At 35.1% G+C, this 22,373-nt stretch overlaps 1 protein-coding gene across 1 annotated transcript in view; it reads right to left on the reverse strand.

Moving 5' to 3' along the window:
- The window catches only part of LOC131163610 (mediator of RNA polymerase II transcription subunit 15a), a 41,644-nt gene extending 25,245 nt beyond the window's left edge, over positions 1-16,399 (reverse strand). Inside the window, exons 1-5 of the mRNA XM_058120214.1 lie at positions 15,806-16,399; positions 8,128-8,239; positions 6,676-6,784; positions 4,620-6,023; positions 4,394-4,455 (exon numbers count right to left, since the gene is read on the reverse strand). Of these exons, the coding sequence (XP_057976197.1) occupies positions 4,394-4,455; positions 4,620-6,023; positions 6,676-6,784; positions 8,128-8,239; positions 15,806-15,981 (1,863 nt within the window). The 5' untranslated portion in view covers positions 15,982-16,399. The remainder of the gene's footprint in view (positions 1-4,393; positions 4,456-4,619; positions 6,024-6,675; positions 6,785-8,127; positions 8,240-15,805) is intronic.
- Positions 16,400-22,373: the final 5,974 nt, after the last annotated feature.

Genomic DNA, 22,373 nt, shown 5'->3' on the forward strand with positions numbered 1-22,373 from the left:
AAAGCTCATACTGCAACTAGTATGATATGTCAGTGCAACCACACTATTCTGAGAGTGTTGGTTTGGATAGTCGATTTGGCCAGAGAAGGGTTGTGTATCCCCCTTGGAGTCCGGACCAGAGAGGGTAGGCAAATCGAATTTACAGACGAGTATGTTGACTTAGCCTAGTGGTAGGTTAGCCATGGCTAAGTCCAGTCTTCGGACCATACAACCCGATCATGGGGGTTATTCATGATGTTATATGATGACCCAATAAGGGAGGTTCTCTATTCATATAAGTAATTTATGAAAAATGGGCTATATTGAGCTAAAAGTATGTTATCAAGGAAAATATATGTATTTTCAATGATATAGGTGTGAGTATAGTTTTCAAATGCCATTTCACTTATAGTTAAACATATGAATATATTATGTTCACACTAAAACTCATGTTAGCCACACATTGATGATAATCTAATCAGTCTTACTGACAAGTGTCTCACCCCAATATCCATCTCATATTTCAGGTCCTACGGGGAATCGAGCCTAACGTGCTACGGGGCAGGGATTAGAATTTTGTAGTTATTGTAAGTGCAAGTGAGACACTAGTTTATTATGTTTGTTTATTTTGGGATGTAATACATACAACATGGATACACATACGAGTAACTGGGATGGTTTAGAACTCTGGTAAAGTGTTTGAAGTTTAATTGTCTTCCGCTGCATGTTTTATATTGAGTGTATGGATAGGGGCACCCGGGACCCCCTTTCGGGTTTGGATCGCTAACGCTATAGATGTGGTATCAAAGATTTATGTATGGAGAATAGCACTCCGGGCCCCACCGGGTTCAGGGCACTACAATATATACTTATTTATACACACACACACACACACACACAAATATATAGGTAAAAAAAGGTTGGAGCAGATAAAAAATGCAAAAAAAGATTTACAAAAATACACCCCCATATGATCCAAAGACCAAGCCAGAGCATCCCTATCTGAAGAAAGATGACAATAATTCATTAAAGATAACAAAGGGGAAAATTCCGTCAGCTCTCTATCATTTAAAGATCTTCTAAAATGAAAGTTTCAAGAAATCAAGGGACTAATGAAATACACTGCAAAGAAGGAAATTATACCACTCTGCCATAAGCCAACCAAAAGAGATGAGGAAAAGATGTGGATAGAATATCAATCCCCAACCATGGATCTTTCCAAAAACAAATCTACGAACCCCTCTCCACCACAAATAATGTGAGGAGTGACAACAACAAGAAGCCTCAAGTCCCACTAGGTGGGGTCGACTACATAAATGTTTTTCTGCCAATTCACCCAATTGAGAGTGTTTTCCTCTATTAGATCAAACACTATTAAATCCTTTCTCACTACCTCATTCTAAGTTATTTAAGGACTACTCTTACCCCTCTTAATGCCAAAAACAATTAACTTTTTCACTCCTCACAGATGCTCTAGTAGGCCTACGTTTCAAATGCCCAAACCATCTAAGTTGCCACTCTCTTATCTTGTTTTCAACTAGTGTTATACCTAAATTATTGTGTATATGCTCATTTATTACTTTATCTTTAAATGTTAAACAACTCATCCACCTTAACATTCGCATTTCAACAAATTTAACTTTTTGTACATGTTGTTTCTTAGTTGCCCAACATGCTTAACCATAACGCATAGCTGGCCTTATAACAGTCTTATAAAACATCCCTTCTAATTTTAAAAGTCTTCTATGATCACACAACACACCTAACGCACTTCTCCATTTTACCAAACATGTTTTTAATTCTATGTACTACATTTTCTTCAATTTCCTCTTCAACTTGTATAACATATCCAAGACATCTAAATCTATTAGTGCTATTAAGATCTTGATTATCAAATTTAATCTTCTCTCCGTTGCTGCTCCTTACATTACTGACATTAGATTTCATATATTTTGTCTTATTTCTACTTATCCTAAACCCTTTAAACTCTATTGTGGCTCTCCAAAGTTCTACCTTAAATTCCACTCCGCTCCTACTATCATCAATCAACACAATATAATCTACAAACAACATATACCAAGGGATCTTATTTTGATACTCCTAGTAAGCCATCAATTACTAAAGCAAAAAGATAAGGACTCAAAGTAAAACCTTGATGTACACCTATTGTGATTGGAAAAACTCTAGATTCCCCTACTATAGTCCTAACGCTAGGCATTACTCTATCATACATATCCTTAATGACCTCAGTATGTCTACTACAAACCCCCTTCTTTTCTAAGACTGACAAAAGGACTTCCCTAGGTACTCTATCGTATGTTTTCTCTAGGTCAATAAAAACCATATGCATATACCTCTTTCTCTAGGAGTGAATAAGGGATACATCTAAAACTTATATCTCCACGGACTCGCCGATGAACATTGCAAACTAACGTTGGAATCCCAACCATTCTCACCCAACCTATACTTACTTCTAATCACTCTAAACCAAAGGGAATGATCTTCTAGGGGAAAACGTTATAACCATTAAGCTAAGAGAACAATGTTTTTTCAGACACCAATTTTCCAAGATCCAGCCCTCCCTCCAATTTAGACCTGAAATCCTCTTTCCACCTTAATGATCCCGAAGACCAAGGTTCCTCCCAAGATTAAAGCAATTGCTTAGTCAAATCCTTACTAGGGTTAAGACCAACACCCTATTGTAGATTAGCAGAGTCCACGAGGTGTTATTTCCTGATTGTGTGATCTGTTTTGACACTGATGAATATTCTCATATTAGTTTGCATTGCTCTCAAGCTTGGATATTGTGGAACTAGTTGTTTGATTATTTTAAGGAATATTGTGAGTGTACAAAATCAACAGACGCCTTCTCGTTCACCTCTTTTAGAGGTCATGGAAGAGGTAAGGATACTAGGAAGTTATAGATTTGTGCAGCCTTCGTAGTGCTGCAGGCATTTAGTTGGGGAGGGACACCAGCAATTTCGATGGTCACTCTCTGTCTGTGAAGTTGATTTGAGAGAGAATTCAATTTCTTGATTCTCTACGGGCCTTCGCATCTGATTGTTTTCAGGAAATTTGCTGTATAGGCTTTTAGAGGGAACGGATGAATTTGTTAGCTTGACTTTGTTGATGTATACTAGTCCTTCACCTTATTTCTTTTTCCTTTTCCCTTTTGTTCTTGTAGGAGGATGCCTTATCCTCCTCATTGTAGATCATTCTTCTCTCAATAAACTATATTTTTCTAACCAACATAAAAATGGAGGAAAATGGAAGGATAAGAAAGGAAGCAAGTAAGAAAATAATAATAAAATTTTTTTAAAAAAAAATAAAGAATTATAGTTAGGGTTTCCTAAGCAAACGTACTCATGAAGATGGCAATCACACTCTCCACACAAGAGTTCCAAAGGTGCAATATCCCAACTAGTTCCCTAAGCAAACCTTGAATCAAGATTGATCATATGATTCATTGCACCATTTTTTTTTTTAATATTATCCTGACGCATCTAGTTAACATCCTCCAAAAATTTGCTTGCTAGTTGCTATCTTAATTGAGCTCTTCTAAGCCTACCCCTATCCACCCTATTACCAGCTATAATATGCCAACAGTATATTGCTATAGCAATGTGACCAAGGTCCACAGTATCATATAAATACTAGTGATAATAAAATGATGAAATCTGGTGGTCATATGTGGCTTCCTGAGCAGCATATGTGGCTTCCAGTAACTTTGGCGGGATTGCACAAACATTGACAAGAATTGTGAAGTGTCTTTCATGAACAAACGACTATACCAACTCATTCAGGCAGGATTCCATCTGTCTTCACTAATATTTAAGGCTGTAGCTAATCCCTTCGAACGCTTCTTTACCTCCAAACAATCCAAAAAATGGTCAGTGGAATAAGAATCAAATCTTTCCTTCTTTTCCCACTTGAGTTAATGCTTTTCCTACCCAAACATCTGCCCCAAATGTTCTGCCAGTAAAACATTCCAGCCTGACAAGTGTAGTTGCCAGATCCCTAAGATTTCCGTCCAAGAACAATGCAAGAGGATATGCTCAATTGTATCGATATTTTCCACACACGAAAAACATTTGTTGACAAGGACAGTCCCTTTTTTGCAGGTTTTCTAATTTATCAAAGGAAACAATCCTAAAAGGAGCTAAAAGGTGATAAGGATCTAAATATCCAACTCAAACTAGTCAGAATAAGTTTTTTTTTTGGTTATTCCATTAACTTCTCTGCATTTACTAATTGTATTCTCTATCAACCATAACCAATTCCAGTAAATGTGCTACTTTATATAGGATGTGTTTCTTCATCCTCTACACAAACCTGTAACGCTAGCCCTTGGAGTTTCTCAAGTCCAATTAAACAAGTGACTTCAATATACACATAAAAAAGCAACACATATTACCTTTTGATAAACCTCCTCCTGCCAATCACCCCCATTTGTCTGAGCTGTGGAATCCAAAGAAGCTACAAAACCAGTAAACGTGCATGTAAAAATATTATCACCTAAAAACATATCCACCACAAAGAAAGGGAGACAAAGAAAAACAAGAAAATAAAGATAAGAGAATATAATATCATTAAGAAATGCAACTATGGGGACTTGACAAGAAATTGCATCAGATGCATACTGGATGATGCCTCTGGAATAGCACGCGATTGAAATAACTGCTTTTGCTGGTCAAGTACATTCTGCTGTTGAAGCAAGACTCCTGAAGTTTGAGGTCTTTGCTGCATATCTCGCTGCAATAAATTTGTCTGTTGTTGCAAACCCAACTGCTGTTGCAGCTGTGCTGGCTGTGGTTGAATCTGTGATAACAATTGCTGCTGTGGAGCCTGTGGTTGTGATTGTAACGGAGTTGACGTGTTTTGCTGGCTTTGTTGCTGCACTGTAACCTTTGATTGTTGCAGCATGTGTACAGAGTGCTGAGTATTCTGCATGCTGGAGTTACCAGATTGAGTTCCTAGCAATTGCTGCTGCTGCTGTATTCCGGCAACATTACTTTGAGGACCCAGCTGCTGCTGATGTACATTTGAGAGGTTGTTTTGCTGAGTCAGTAACTGCTGTTGCTGTTGTTGCAGGGTTGAAAGATTATTCTGCTGGCCTAGCAACCTCTGCTGTTGCTGCTGCTGCTGCTGCGGCGGCAGCTGCGGTTGCGGTTGCTGTTGCTGCTGCATTTCGGGAACACTGCTTTGTTGCCCAATTAACTGGTTCTGTTGCATGTTTGCAGCGTTTGGCTGTTGCCCCATCAATGATTGCTGCTGCTGCTGCTGCTGTGATGGCAACATTTGCTGCTGTGGCTGATGATGCATAATAGGAGCCTGTTGTTGCTGCTGTTGCTGCCGAAGAACTGATTGCTGATGCTGTTGAAGAACAGATTGTGCTGGCTGTTGAGCAGAAGACTGCTGATTCTGTTGAAGGCCAGAAAGTGGAGGGGATTGCATCACAGAAGGCTGCATAACAGATGATGTTTGCATAAGAGATTGCTGAGACGATTGCAATTGATTGGGTTGCAAGAGATTCTGCTGCTGCATAAGAGATTGCTGAGACGATTGCAATTGATTGGGTTGCAAGAGATTCTGCTGCTGCTGCTGTTGCTGCTGCTGCTGCTGCTGCTGCTGTTGTTGCTGAATGTGAGATTGCATAAGTGAGGGTGGTATATTTCCCTGCTGCTGGAGCTTCTGTTTCAAGAGCTGTTGTTGTAACTGCTGCTGATACATATACTGATGTGGATTCTGAGACTGCTGCTGCTGTTGGGAAACAACCTGCTGCGAAAGCTGCCTTCCCTGAATCTGCTGCCTCTGAGAACCAGCAAACACATTAGAAGACACCCCTTGCCCCATTGAATTTGCTACCGAATTCTGCGAAATGCCTGAAATGCTCTGCATATTGGAATTCGGGCCAACAACATTTGGCATTGGAGTTTGAGTTAAACTGCTGACGGGAGGCAGAGTGCTTGGTAAGCCAGCAGAACTTTGCACTCCAGAAGATGTGTTCTGTGATAACAACTGTTGGCGTGGTTGAGATTGATTGGCTGTCAAAGCAATAGGAAGCGGGCATACCATGAGATGCTATTCAGGATAAAAGAATCAAAAATAAGAGGACCAATTAGAAGAAGTCAAAAACTGAGAAAATTTAAAACTGAATTTAGTCAAACCAATTAAGAGGATAGATTATTTTGCTATTTAAAATAAATATCATTTTTATTGCATTATTTCGCTTTTTCATATTTTTGTTGTGAATCAATTATAGTGGTGTTCAAAAATATTAGAACCAAGCGATATAGTGTACGAAAAACTAGATGAAAGAAGCAAAGAAAAGAAAATATAAAAACCATTTACATGAAATTCAAATAAAAATCATGATATTCGTAAGCAGCAAGTTACCTAACCTCACATGAGGTCCGGCAAAATGACAATGACCTCCCCTAAGGTTTCAAAAATTCCAAGGACCTCTCCTAACCTCCCTCGTATTTTTGTAATAAAACAAGCTTTTTGAGGGGAGGTCTGTGTCTTTTTGTCAAACCTCAGGGAAGGTTTGTGACATTTTTGAAACCATGGGGGAGGTTAGTGGTATTTTTGAAATCTCATGAAAGGTCTTTGTCTTTTTGCCAAACCTCAAGAGAGGTGAGTGTCATTTGCCCATTCTTTTAATATAGCCTGTAAAAGTTGACACTTTGTTATTACCAGGATCTGCAGGATTTTTGCTACTACCAGGAGCATTCGGTGGTATTGTATTCTGAGACTTTGACTCCATCGTCAACATCTTCAGTGATATTTTCCTCAGATAATCAGACTGAAATTACAAATATATATATATATATATTATGTTTTTTTGTAAGCAATTAATTATACATAATAAAGACTCAAGTATGCCACTCTCTCTCTCTCTCTCTCTCATTATCAAAAATTTTCTTCACTTTTTGCATTGAAATTCAAATTTAAAAAATAAAAATATCTCCCATGAGCTATCGATAGATTCTTTCTTCATATTTCGCATTATATAGTGTTAAAACTGACATAATTCGACCTCAAAACCATTAAAACACAGCTGACAACAAGCACAGACTTGCACACATTCACATCTCTCCATGTGTGTGCAAAGAAAACAAGGAAAAATTCATCGAAACAGTCAAACCTTTCCTAAAAAGCCTTTATTTAAGCATGTTAACAAGATAATAAACAAGAGCAATTAATGAATAGGCTAAATAAACCATGCCAACCCCACCTAGTGGGACTTAAGGTTTGGTTTGTTGTTTGTTGCTTGTTGTTTGTTGTTTGTAAAGGATAATAACCATTTTCACAATTGAGAGAGAGATGAAAGGCACTCATAATCCTATATTTATATGAAACTAACACAAATACACTAAGGCATGTTAATTCATCACAGAAGCAACACATGCTCCATCATTCCTATGCCTGAGATGCGGTAGGAGAGTAGCCTGGGTGAGCACAGCAGACTGCATGTCCAGGTACATGAATACCCTGTGTCAGGGGGCAGAGAAGTGGTTCAAAGAGTTATTTACAGGAACCTTCTCGGAGTTCTCGCAGGGGATGCTTCCATCTTGGAACATCAATTCGGCATTATAACAGAACCTTAGCCAAACGGCCCTAACCTCCCTCCAATCAAGGCAAAATCCCAATCCAATCATGACGGAACTTTGCTCTCATCATTACAAGTCTAAAAGTATTTTTGGTAAGTCATATGCATAAGAACCTATTACTATGGATTAACTAGGGCTGGCATTGCAATATAATTTGCAACTGCTTCGACATTATTGTTACAATCTTTACATAACTATGTTACTTTCAGTTCTACTTTTGATAAGATTCTATGTTTATATGTTATAGTTTCATATATATATATATATATATATATATATATCATATATAATTTACAATTTATATCAATGCTTTCTAAACTGACATATATCTCCCCACTTCCGCATACTCACTTCTAAAGCATCATCGGCTCCTGTTTCAGGTAACTACGCATGCTGTTTCCCCTTCCTTTTTAGTCCCTTTTTTGTTTTTTGTTTTTTTTTTGGGGGAGAGGGGGGATGTGTCAGGGTGTCAGATTTGAGGATGAGAATTATCAGCTTCAATGCAATAGATGAGACCCCTGCATGGCAAATTTACCTGGTTTATCGCTGCAGAATATATCTTTTCCTCAAACCTGACAGCAATTTTCTTCAGTTCATGCAACCCTTCTTGGCCCGAAAAGGGAAGATGCCTCTTTAAAGTATCCATTCTGCACCCATAAACCAATCGGTTTTAGATACTTTATAAACCATTCAGAGAAAAAGTTACTACTAATAAATGCAGGGGATCTGCAGTTTCGCGCAACAAAATTTCAAACTAAAATGCGTAGCTGCATAAAAATCAAACCAAAATAAATCGAATACACAGTTTCTAATGCTAAATCAAAAGTAACCATGGGACATATAATAGTTCAAATTTGAGCATTCAAAAGCTTCAAATGTTCAACTACAATGCGTACCTTCTTAGAGATGGGAATTTTGATGATCGGCGACTTTTCACGTGACCATTTTCTAAGCATGGCATAGAATAGACTATAGATTACCCAAGAAGGCTAGCATAACTTAGATCTCTTCTGCCTAATAAACATCATTTGAAGAACCTTATTTAAGTTTCAAATCACACCCTTCCTTTCTCGGTTCCTTTCCTAATCCAATGACTACCCAAAAGAAAAAAAAAAATTAAATTAGAAACAGCAGTGTTGTTGCTGGAAAGATCAGTTATCCATCGTAAGTGTTCAGGATGGAGCCTTTAAATTATAATCTGAACAAGAGAGCATGAATAGGACTGATGGAATATATCATAAAAGACTGTTTGTTAAAACTTTTCTTTATTATTATTCGATAAGCTGTTCAGTGTCAAATATGCTCCTTATTTTCCATTTTAAATGTCCCAGATAATGACAAAATATGTAACCTTCTTTACAGCTTTCCTAAATCGTCATTATTGTTGCTTTTATTAAAATTTTAGTTAATTAAATTTAGAAAAAGTTTTCCAAAACCAAATGTATACTCATTGATGGCTAAGGTTAAAATAAATGAGGCATACATATTTGAGGTTGGGTTTCATGAATATATCCTTTTCCAGCTTTTAAGGGAGCTCTTGATTTATTTTGAGTCTAGCATGCACAGATTTTTTTTTTAATTAAACGAAAAGTTGTTTTTTGGAGTGTGATATTTCCATTGATGCTTCATTGATTTTATTTGTTTTTCCCATTTACATTTAAATTTAAATATTTAATACGAAGTTGTGACTCGCTATATTGTTACTACTTGAGTAAACAAGATTAGGTAATTTCATTAGGAATAAAGAATTAGTTTCCCAACTGTAAATCAATTTAATTTTTGTTTTTATGTTAAGCTTTAGTAATATGAGTATTTGAATAAATAAATTTATTTCATACAAGGAGGCAGACTGGATTCTGCATATACTTGCAACAACATGTTAATTATTAACGAATTAAATAATAATCTAATAAGCGCATTACTTAATTTATTAATCACATGCTCGCATTACTACATGAATATGCTAAAACATCAAAATACTATGTTTCTCAATTTACCTGCATATTGGTCAAAAAGTAGTGAAAAAAAAAATTACAGTGTTTCCACCCATGAACTTTACTTTTTATACAGTTATATACTAACTGTAAAAGTTGCATCAAACAGATCAAAATTTACTATATATCACATTATCTGTTAAAAATCACTGGTCATGAAAAAAATAAAAAATAAAAAAACTATCAACATATTTTTTCTCATAAGTCAGTCAACCTGAAAAATGAAGCCATAGTTCCAAGATCCAAGGCTTAAGACAAAAATAAATCTTATTGATTACAACATATTTTTTGCAAATACTGATAAAAAAAAATACCAAAAATACACTTCTACAAAACAACAACAACAATACCAAGCCTCAAGTCCCACTAGGTTGGGTCAGTTATAAGAATCCTTTCCGCCAATTTATGCGATCATGGACCATTTCTTTTGACAGATTTAGGGATATTAAATTCTTACTCACTATCTCCTTCCAAGTTATTTTAGGTCTATCTCTACTCCTTCTACTGCCCCCCACAGTAACTAATTCACTCTTCCTCATTGGTGCACTATTCGGCCTACGTATAAAGCATTAATATGTCAATCTAGGCTTTAACACACAATTTTACATATAATGCGAAAATGAATTTATGCTGTTAATGCATTTAACCCACAGCAACTACAACGCAACAGTAAGGGCACCAATGCCATTACGGTTTCAAATCATGAATTCAAGCCTTTCAATAGACCCAGCTTTGATGAACTGAAAACCTTCATATCATGCGTGTGCGCATTTTCTTGCAAAATATCATTTTATTCTAGATATTCATCCTCCATAAGCCTTGTAATGAAATTTAACGCAAGATCTTACACAAAACCCATATAATAAACCTTTCCAGAGTCTGAATCCACCACTTGGCCTATATTGGCAGAAGACCCATCATGTGAGCACAATGCAATTAGTCTTGTTTAGAGTTGAATTAAACTTGACAGCCATAGCTCTTGCCAATTGGTCAATCATTGACAAGCCAAAAACCATGAGCTTAGAGGAATTGACTTCCCATAAAGCTAAAGAAGGGCAAAGTAAGCTTACAATGAACAACTCAAAAATGTTGTTCTGCGTATCCTTGCGCCCAGGTCCTTAACTGGTTGACGCACGCCATCTTATTAGCTTCTCTTTCCAATATAATACAAGCTCCAATAAGGTTTTCAATAGCCAACATCTGTTGCCCTTATCAGATGCCAAGCTGCATCTAGCAGTATATATATAGTTGAAAGCTATTGATCCAAAATAAAGGATAACAAGAAAACCAACTTACTAGTTACTATAGAGAGTTTTTCGCTTCATCAGACAGTTAAAAAGAATGCCTATTTAGGAGCCAAGTGCAATGCTAAATGTCTGATGGTATGGTCAATGCCAGTGATTTTTAACATTTCCCTTGGGGAGGTAGCATGGCTTGAGCTTCATGTGCCCAAAAATAGATGGTTTAAAGATTTTAAACTTCTAGTACATTATCTTTTTTTTGTTTTTCTGGTAGTAAAGAAGAATTTCAGCAATAGATCAAGAATATACAGCCAGTAGAATAAGATATCTCCTCAGCAAACTCTGGAAAGATCCCAATAAAAAAAAAAACAAAGAAAAAACCATAGAACTTTAATAAACACATAAAATGCAGACAAATAGATCAAGAATATACAGCCAGTAGAATAAGATATCTCCTCAGTAGAATCTGGAAAGATCCCAAGAAAAAAAAAAACAAAGAAAAAACCATAGAACTTTAAAAAACACATGCAGACTAACAATCCAGCACAAAGAGCCAATCACACTGAATACTAGAGAAGCTCGCCCCTTTAAAATTCCAGTCCCACGCACCAAAGAGAAGCCAAGTAATGTACCGTCCCTCAAAGATAAGTGCATTACGCTCCATCCACAACCCCCAAAATACAGCCAAAAAGGCACATTTGCAGAGTGCTTCCCTATCCTTATTCCTGCCAAAAGCAAGAAAAGAAACCACCAACAAGTCCTCCACTGCTCTGAACTCACCCAACATTTGCCTAAAACTACAATAGTTAAAATAGTAATATGCAGAAACCTCCCTTGAGATTTCAAAAACTACAATATCCTCCCCTCAAGTTTAATTACACTTACCGTCAACTTCCTTACCACTAGTTGACCATTACTACAATGCATTTTCATGTGTTAGATCAATAAAATTTCAATTACAGCACTCAAATTTTTTTAGTCAAACATCACATTTTTTAAAAAAAATTCAAAAAAACTCTTAATATAATAGTGTTATCTTTGTACAATCAAAATTAAAACAACTATGATTTGCAATTCTACCCCTACATTAAGACGAATTTTGAATTTTCTAAACTCACTAAGTTTTTGAAACGACAATTCTTGATGTTGAATAAAAAAAATTATCATACAAAAGCAAATCTGTCATTTGTTTAATGTTCAAATCATGAAAAAAAGCTATAAATGAGAAACCTTGTAATGTTAAAGTTTTTTTAATGTTAAAAATGATGTGTTTTAAAATATAAAATAAAAAAAAAAATATTCATCACAAAAAAATGTAATAGAAGACAAACTTTGTAATGTTAAAGGTTTTTAATTTTAAAATGATGTTAAAGTTAAAATAAAGAAAAATATATACAAGGACAGAATAGTCATTTTAATGATTTAATAAAGAAAAAAACACTTCAAAAACAGTGACCTAGCTGTAAGGGACTCGACCACAAAAGGAAATGAAATATGCAATTTTAAAAACCTCATAAGAGGTTAGTGCCAAATTCACAAACCTCAAGGAAGGTATCTGCATTTTACTTCCAATTCATTGACTAACAAATGAATTCTCTTTTGTGCATGTGCTAGCAACCCTAGGTGCAATTCATTTTCAGCATCACTGACTAGAGTGGGGGGAAAAATCATAGGCCCCAGGGCATTATTCCATTTTAAACCTTTCCTTTCTCCTGGAAAAATTCAGTCAATTAGACAACTGAAATGTCACAGTGCACTAGTTTAACCCATTTTAAAATTAGAAATCATTTTTTTAAACTAAAAACAAGATTTCCTATAACATAATAAAAAATCTATTAAACTGCATCCATTTCAACTAAATGAAATTTTATAGCAAAAAAATTATTAATCACAAGGTTAATGCATAGAAATATAAGGGATGTGTTACTTCACTTAATGCATGACCAAAATTTGGTACAACATTAGTAGTATTAAATTCCAAAAATCAAGCCAATAATAATTGAGATGAATACATAGTTACTTGTAAAATAAGTATATGCAAACATTCCACAAATATTAAATTGTTAAGAGTAATAAAGAAATTCATCCCAGGGCAAGATTATTTTTTTTTTCCTTTTTTTATTGGGGGGAGGTGTAGGTGGGATAGAAGCAAGATATCAAATATGACCTCTTAAAAAAATAAAAATAAAAATAAAGAGGTTTTCATATCAACATTGTAAATAATTCTTTCACAAATATCCTAAGAGGGTATAAAGTCTTATACAGTGACAAACCACAAATTTTTTTCATATTAGTATGTTAAATTATCTATTGGTGATATTTAAGGGAGATTAGATGTTGTGGGTTTGAGAGAAGCATGAAGAAGAAGACTTCATGAACGTAAATTTGGGTATTGTGGAGAGAAAGAAATGAGAGCACTTCTTAAAAAATTACACTCCTTTGTTTTGGGATATAGTTGTTTTTCTGGCCTCAATTCGGGTTTTTAACTTTTTAGTATTTTTAGGGGGATTCATTGGGTGACTTACAAATTACAACATGATTAGAGGGTGGTCATGATATAACTTTTGCTTTTTCTTTTCTTGTTATTTCTCCTATGAGTTTAGGAAGATACCTTGTCCTTCCCATTTGTACTTCTCATCTCTCTATCAATAAATTATTTTTTTTATCTAAAAATAAATACATCATAAGTATTCCGCTCATTGCTCTCATTATAAGCATTCACCAGAAACATTCATGAGTTCAACATTTTTGTCCCTAATAATTCCTCATTTTCAAGACTTTTGCTAGAACAAAATTCATAAATTTAAAACTGAATTTTTTTTTTCAAAACCAAATTTTTTTAATGCACGGTGAACAGGAACCGCATTTTCCTAACAACAGAAAAGAATATACAAATAACCACATACAAAGAACTGAGTGATGTACATAATAGCAAAACCACTTTGAGTCTTGAAACTGTGAATAGAAAATTTTGACCATCTCAAAGGCCAAAATAGAAGAAGAACAATTGAAATTAAATGCAAAAATAAGCAAGTCAACCTACATACTATTTTCTAAGTGCATCAATCTCCAACCATGGGGTTATTTTCATTTGTTCAAAACATAAATTATTAGGTTCCATAAAAATGAAGGGTCCTTTCAGTCTTCGTAGCGTTATTGTGATAAACAAGAGAAGGTTGAAGCTATTCCAATCCCAAAACTAAGTTAATTGAAACAGGCTACACCCATACTTTTCACATCCTTTAATGCGGTAGGCTCCCTGGGCCACTAGAACCAACAGAAGTCCACAATAGTCTAAATCCAACACACGAGTTCAAATATAAACAAAGACTAACAATTATTTTTCATTAGAAATGGGAAAGCCTAAACTAGAAAAACCGCACCAACTTTATAACTAGTCTGGTAAAGCTTTAGGAAGAAAAAATTTAAAATATACACAAATAAAAACAAGTAAAAAGAGCCAATTGGAAAGACCATCCAAATGAGATGACATCATCATGTGTCAAAATATTCTCTCATACATTCATAATCGTATATAAAATATATATATTCATATTGAAGCATTAAAGGTTTGGATCTCCACCCGGAAAGAGTTAATTCGAACTTAGAAAGTAGGATAAATTAGTAAATTTTATCTGCATTTCTAAGAGTAGAATCATCACCATAAAACTGTAACATTCTTCTTGCACAAGACCAAGGGACGGGTGCATCCCAGATTTTCCCTAAAGCCATGTGTTTGATACCTAGGTGGCGTTAGAGTTCCTTGTCACTAGAAAAATGCAACATGTTGAATTAATCAAACCAAAAATCCCACTTCTATAAATTAAGATTGAAATTTTACCTAGTCACTAACATATCCACAAAAAATTCACCATGTTGGCACCTGTTGTCCCTGTAAAAGCCTGAAATCATGTCACAAATTGCCAACATAGGGCACTGCACTATAACAAGGCTTAAGCTAAATCATCTTTGTTAGACAATGCTGCCACTGCTTAAGTCTTTGCTACAAAGCCGCACACAACATAAACTTCTATCGAAATGGCTCATTAGCAGTCTAAAACCTAAATTCAAAAAATAAGCATTAGGTCTTACCCTGCAGTGCATTACTAAATTCCAACTCCTATAACCCAGAAAACTTGCATTGCTTAAGCACACAAATTTACCACTCTAAAATATAACTCCTCTTGGTAATCCAAAACTTCACACTGCAAGGAAAACAATTCCATCATGGTCCTCAGAAATTTTTATTATCGGGTCATCGTCCCAACATAGGCAAGCTAAAGCAACAAAATTTCATTCTATTAAATTGCACGCCTTAAATTAATGGGGTGACACCGCACCAACAATCAACAATGCACAGCAAATACTTTTATTCTATTTAATCTCCCAGTATTCAATGCCAAAGTCTCATCTTTACAAAACGCCCCTTGCATTCTCGGCTTTGCAACAATGCCCACCTATTGTTTTTCAACGCAAACTAATTCTAGTAAAACAATATCTAAGATATTTCATTAAAGACACAAATCCCTGTTACCTAACAGATGTAACGATTATTACATCTACTGTCACGCGTTCAGGATACAAATATCAGTATCATTATCATCCTTTGCCACATCAAAAGCAAACAGTATGCACATGTGCGTGCATTCCCGTAGATGTATGAATATATATATTCACACACATGCTTATATTGATCACCATATCTACTGCAGATGCGCCTATTAGCACCATTGTCATCTCCAGAAACACAATCAAAATGTATAAGTGCACACGTGTGCATAAAGCACCATATCTACTGTACTGTTCCCGATGCAACAATCATTATTATCCTATGTCACGAACGCCATCATTGTGTACATGTGCACTCGTGGGTATATGTGTATCCATACATATACAGATACTAAGATAGTTTATTACACAGAATTTGTGAAACCGTAATTGGTAATTTTGAAACGCGTAATGAACGAACAACACTTACATCTTGTTGACAATCCTTTGCCGTGAATCAGGTTGTAATTGGGTCCTCCAATCGCCCGCGTCCATGGAGGTTGGTGGCTCAGCTTGAGCTTGAGCTTGAGCTTGAGCTTGAGCTTGAGCTGGAGCTGCAGCTGAAGCTTGAGTTTGAGCAGCAGGCCTCCAATTATTACCATCCATCGCAAAATTCCAATCAAAAAACAGGAAAACAAACAACAAACACCAAAGAAAAAAAAAGGTACGAGAATTTCAGCTCCCGCACTAAAACCTAAGCAGACCGAAAGCGAAACCAAAGCTGAGAACAAACAAAATCGTCAAGGCATCGACGGGAAAAAAGAAGCCCTAGATGGAAGAAACGAGGATCGAAGCAGAGAATCCAGAGGCCGAAACGAAGAAGAGATGGATCTAGAGCTGGACGATGAGGGATTCGATAGGGTTTTGGAGGAAGTTTCTGCGAGTAGGTAGCGAATTCAATGGATTTGGGCAGAAGAGCAGGAAACAACAACAGGAACCAAACCACAAGAAATACCACAGAATAATAATATCATCATTGGAAGGGAGAGAGAAAAAGACGGAGGCGTTTGAGTTGTTTTGTTTTAGATAAAAAGTGAGATTCGACTTAATGACACCCGCCTGTCCTTTTTTTTCTTTCTATTTTTTTTTTTTTGGAATACACCCATTTCCAATGTATGCTACAAGAGGTAGAATTTGAACTTCAAACTCAAACTTATGCTTAGGAACTGTATAGTGAATTTGATTTAGGGATTGACCTTTGTGAATTAGGGAAATGGATGAGAATGAAAAAGTTAAAATTAAAAATAGGTAATGTAACGATGTTAATTAGCTAGCATTTGAATGTAGTTTGCATTCATTTTAAGAACAAATTTAAGTTTAATAAAAGAATGATAATTTGGTATTTATGAGAGTAATTAAGAGTAATAAAAATACTTTCTATGCATTCATGTGAGATGTCAAAGTTGGTTTGGTCTTTAATTTTTATTATTATTTTAAATTTAAAAGTTTGAAATTTAATTATTTTATATGTTTATTTTTCTAGCCTTTCCGCCAATAGTAAGGCTACTAGTGCGATTTTCAAGAGTAGAATTTTAATAAAAAAAATTGAAAATAACATTTTGCTTGGGAATTAGTCGTCAAAACTTTAAACAATAAAAAATAAAAAGTAAAAATAAAAATAAAAAGTGGACTTTGCTTTGCTATAAAGGTAAGTAAATATTTAATTATTTGTCATTTTTAATATTAAAAGAAAACCTTAAAATGTATGGTAGAATATCCCAATTATAGCACTCAATTTATTAAACACATTATTAATAATAATAATAATAATAATAATAATAATAACTCACATATTTTAAAGTAATTGAAAATTTTGCACATGTCGTATATCTCATTTAATTTTTGTATTTGTTTTCGTTTTGAAAAGGAATTATAAGATTACGAACAGTTATCTCGATAAAATTAAAGTACTATGAACTCAAAATAAGAATGGACATACAATTAAAGTGTTTTAAAATGACTTTATATGCAAAAATTTGTTGTTCTATAGATTTTCTATGATTCAATTGAAAATTTTGTGTACCATATTGGGGGAATGAAAAGCCAGGGAAAAAAAAAAAGCCCATGTAGTCTCTCTATTTTGACTCACACTTCCTTCTCCAAATTTATAGTGCTATAGACCAATGGAGTTTATAGCACATTTTGTTGATAAGAAATAGTTATTTCACCAAAAAAAGAGAATTGAGGTTTAATAATTTTAAGATAAGAATAGACACATTACTTTTGAAATGAATTATCAATAAATGAACATCATACTACCCAATATAACATTGGGTGCAAAAAATGTGGCTCTATAGATTTTATAGGATTTAATGGTAAGTTTTGTGTATCATATTTGTACCATTGCTTGGGGACAAGGGGTGAGAAAAAAGGAAGGTCATGTGATCTCCCTGTCTCCTAAATTTATACCATTATAGACTTATTGTAGTTTAGAACGCTTTTCATCAATGAATTATTTCACTGACAATCTTACCATATTAAGTTTAGACAATCTAATCATATTCTTAGATCTTGAATAATTTTAGGTTAGAAAACACTCAAAATCATTTAAAATTTAATGATATAATTAACTGTCTAATCTACGACATGACATAATTAGATCCCTTAACCTAATAATTTATCTTCTTTTCAAGTGGTCAAAACTTGAGACATATTTATCAAAAGTTTCGAATTTGAATCTTTAGGAGGAGTGAGAAGGCAGATGAGTTATTTACCTTTGTATAGCTCAAACCCAATTTGAGCTTCAGATCGACCAAAAAACAAATGTGTTTTATAAACAAAAATTTAGCATTGACAAGTCCATGTTAACTTCACGACAAAGTGAATCACTACTGAATGTCATGGATGAATTAATCGAGTGTATTATGAAAATATATTACAAATAAAGTAACTAGTATTATAGCCACAAACATAGTCATATCGTTAGTCATGAAATAAAAATACTAATAATGTACTTAATCGTCGTATTATTTATAAGTTACATAAAAGTTGAGGCGTATGAAAAAAAAAAGTGAATATACCGTTGATTTTAAATAGCATTTTGATGATAATCAAAATATTTTTAACATTAATATAACAATAATTATGAATGTTTCAATGAGTGTAATATTCTACTCCTTTTCGAGTTATTGAAATATTAAAATTTGTATAAATCAAAGTATTATTTGTGAATTGCCATCTATTTGCAAGTCATTAGATAAAGAACAGTTATTGTTTTTATTTTTTAGCTTATTGAAAATGACTACCTTAAATCTAAACTTGTTTAATATTTACTTGTTAGCTAGCTAGCTAGCCCATTAAACATTTTAACCACTATATATATATATATATATATATAGTCCTACATTATAACATGGACTTGTGGAAAAAAAATTACAATATTTTTTCATAATTTCATTTAGATGCATTGAAATATTAAGAAAAATAACAAATCTTGAGATACAATTATATTTATACATGAAGAATTTAAAAACTATATCGAAAAAATCTTGATAGCCCAAAATTGTCCACCCAAAGTCATTTTTAATATGGGTTATACATTATAGTATGTGGAGTGGCTCCTAAGGTGGGCGGGTCTTAGTTGTAAAAGTTTAAGACTATGTATATCATGAGGATAGAAAAGAATATCAAACGCTAGGTAGGATACCTTTGTTGCATGACCCATTGTCACTGTGCTCAATTAGTTTAAGTGTATTTAGGCCACTGCAGTGTGACTTAATTATACAAGCAAAATTACTTTATGAAGTTGTGGACCAATACTGTTAGACAAAGTAGTTAAGAGTCTTTCATTCCTACCGTGTTTTGATGCCAACAACCTATTAGCAGTTCTTAAGGCTACTAACGTTTCTCTCTAAGTCATGTTCAGCTTTATAGAACGACATTTGAACCAACAAACAATCAAAGCAACTCAAGCCATTACCAAAAGCACAAGAATCTCAAGGCATTCATGGACGATACATAATATACAAAGTCATCTGAAGGATGAGTGTGAGAATGAGAGAGAGACTATCTTGTAAATATCTTGTATATAGAGTAAAACTCAAAACTAAGAGCAAGAAATGGGCATATCACACACACACAACAAAATACAAGTAAAGTTATTTAAAAGTGTGAAAAGAAACCCTCAAACGGACAATGACCTTCTTTGAACTTAAAGAACAAGTCTTAAGAAGAAGGAACTCGTCGACGAACACAGGGCTTCGTCGACGAGTGTAACACAAACTTCGTCGACGAACACAGGGTTCTCATCGACGAAAAGATACCGAGAGGCATCTGAGTTCAGAGCTATAACTCGTCGACGAACACGAGGCGTCGTCGACGAATGGAATGAAGAACTCGTCAACGAACACAGGGTTCTCGTCGACGAAAATATACCGAGAGGTACCTGAATTCAGAACCAGCAACTTGTCGACGAATTTCAGTCTTCGTCGACGAACGTTGGGCAGCAGCGTACATTAAATGCTGCAGAACGACTAGTTTGACCCTTGTCTCACGTTCATAAATGCCCATCAGCTCTCCAGCATTCCCCTCGCCCATTTGGTGTTTAAATAGGAGTAAATAACATTTATTCCTTACCAAGAAAGTTGATATTGTAAAAAGATCATTCATTGGTATTCTCATTTCTAGGGTTTGCTCATACACTCACTTGCCATCTTTTTACTGTTCTTCGTCTTGCTTCTACTCTATTGACAAGAGGACATTGAGTAAGGATTTTATTATTGTAATCAGCTCAAAGGGAGTACTCAAGTCTACATTTATTTCTCATCTACTTCTTGTAAATAAAGGCTTTTTGTGAGCTACTGTTGGGTGTCTCTAAGTGAGCGCCTTGTTGAAGCTCTTTGTGAGCTACCGTGTATTGGCTTCTCCGCCCGAAGGAGGATTATAGTGGATTTTGGGAATCCTTGAGTTGGTCTCAAGGCGTGGACGTAGGCGGGGTGCCGAACCACATAAATATTTTTGTGTTAAACTTTTCTTCTCACATATCTCCTTTATACTATTATTGTGATTCCTGCATCTTTACACTGCAATTTTATGCACTTGCTCTTGGTAAGATTTCTGTGTTTGTAGAAAGTTAGCACATCCGTGAAGAAAGTCTATTCACCCCCCCCCCCCCTCTAGATGTTTAACCGGGCCAAAAAGTGGTATCAGAGCGTCAGTCGCTGAAATTCTGAGTAACATCCAGGCGAAAAGATCAACATGACAGATATGTTTGCCCAAGGTCAATTCGTGAACCACCCCCCCCCCCCAAGTTTTGTGGAACTAACTACCCAGCATGGAATGATCGAATGTCTATCTTTATCTAGGCCTATGACTACCGTATGTGAAATGTCATCACTAAAAGAGACTACACCTTCAAAAATGAAGACGGCGATGACATACTCATTGGAAAACTTCCCGAGGCAAATGCAAGGCTGGCACAGCTCAACTTTAAAACCAAAAATTTCCTATATTGCACCGTAAGTGATGAAGAGTACAACTGGATATGCGGTTGCAACACGACCAAGGAAATGTGGGAAAAACTTCAGGTAACATATGAAGGCACTACACAGGTAAAGAGATCTAAAATTTATACGCTTGTAAAAGAATATGAAATGTTCAAAATGGAAGAAGGTGAAACAATTACAGTTATGTTCACACGGTTCACACACATCACTAATGGACTAAAAGCTCTTGGTAGAGAACTCTATGGAAGATAATGTGCACAAAGTCCTTCGTTCTCTACCGACATCTTGGCACGCAAAGTCCACAACAATTGAGGAAGCAAAAGGACCTCTCAAAGGTCACACTTGACGAACTAATTGGATCTCTCATGACCTACTAGATCAAGAAGAAAAATGCTGCTGCTGAAATTGAAGCACCCAAGAAGGCTACCGGAATTGCTCTGAAAGCCGGGAAGCAAAAAGAGATCATAGAAGAAGAGGAAAATGATGAGGACGATGAAGTTGCCCTACTAACTAGAAAATTCAGAAACTTTTTGATGAACAAACAAAATAGCAAACAAAAGGAGAAAAGAGAATCAAGAATCAGATGCTACAATTGCAAAAAGATCGGGCACCGCATGACCAATTACCCTCTCTTCAAAAACAAAGGCAACAATGAACAAGGAGACAAGAAGAGGTTCAAAGCAATGAACGCAACTGAATGGGATGAACTAGATGGAACCTCAACCGACCAAAGAAATCGAAGAAGAAGTCGCTCATTTCTGCCTTATGACGTACGAACAAAGTGAGGTAAGTTCTGATGACGAATATCTCCCCTCATATGAAGAATTAGAGGAAAATTGCAGAAAACTCTATGTTGAGCTAAGAGCATCTAAAAGGAAACTCAAACCTTTAGAAGAAAATTATTCAAAATGCAAACAAAAACAGATTTGCTTGTGTGACACCTTAAAAGCTGAAAATGCATCTTCTCATCTTGAAAAAGAAAAACTTTCTAAAGAATACTCAAACTATAAAGAGTCATCTCAAGAGGAAATTGAAAGCTTAAAGAGTCAAGTGATTGAATTCCTTTAAGAAAACTCTTTATTGAAAAAGAAGGTGGAGGATCTAAGCAACACTATATATAAATTAACAAATGGTAAGGAAAATTTCTATAAATTACTTGGAGCTCAAAGATTTGCAATTTTCAAGAAGGTTTAGGATACGGCCTATCATCTTCAAAATCTATAAGATTTGCAAACCTCTATGCTAAAAGGAGCTCTGCATAAAAAAAAAGTCGTGCACCTAAACTAAACCCCTCACACACAAATAAAGTCTGCCTATATTGTGAGAAAAAGGGTCATGTGCAATTTACTTGCCCCTTCAGGGGAAATAGAGGAAAAAATATGAACTACAAATGGGTGATTAAGAACTCTAACCCAATAGGACCCAAGAAATTATAGATACCAAAACAAATAACTTGATGTTGTGTGCAGGTATGCTTAAAAAGCGACTCCGTAAAGAATAAATGATTTCTAGACAGTTGATGCTCAAGGCACATGACGGGAAACGCAAGCAAAT

The sequence above is a fragment of the Malania oleifera genome, chromosome 9 (assembly GCF_029873635.1).
Source record: "Malania oleifera isolate guangnan ecotype guangnan chromosome 9, ASM2987363v1, whole genome shotgun sequence".
Lineage (NCBI taxonomy): Eukaryota > Viridiplantae > Streptophyta > Magnoliopsida > Santalales > Ximeniaceae > Malania > Malania oleifera.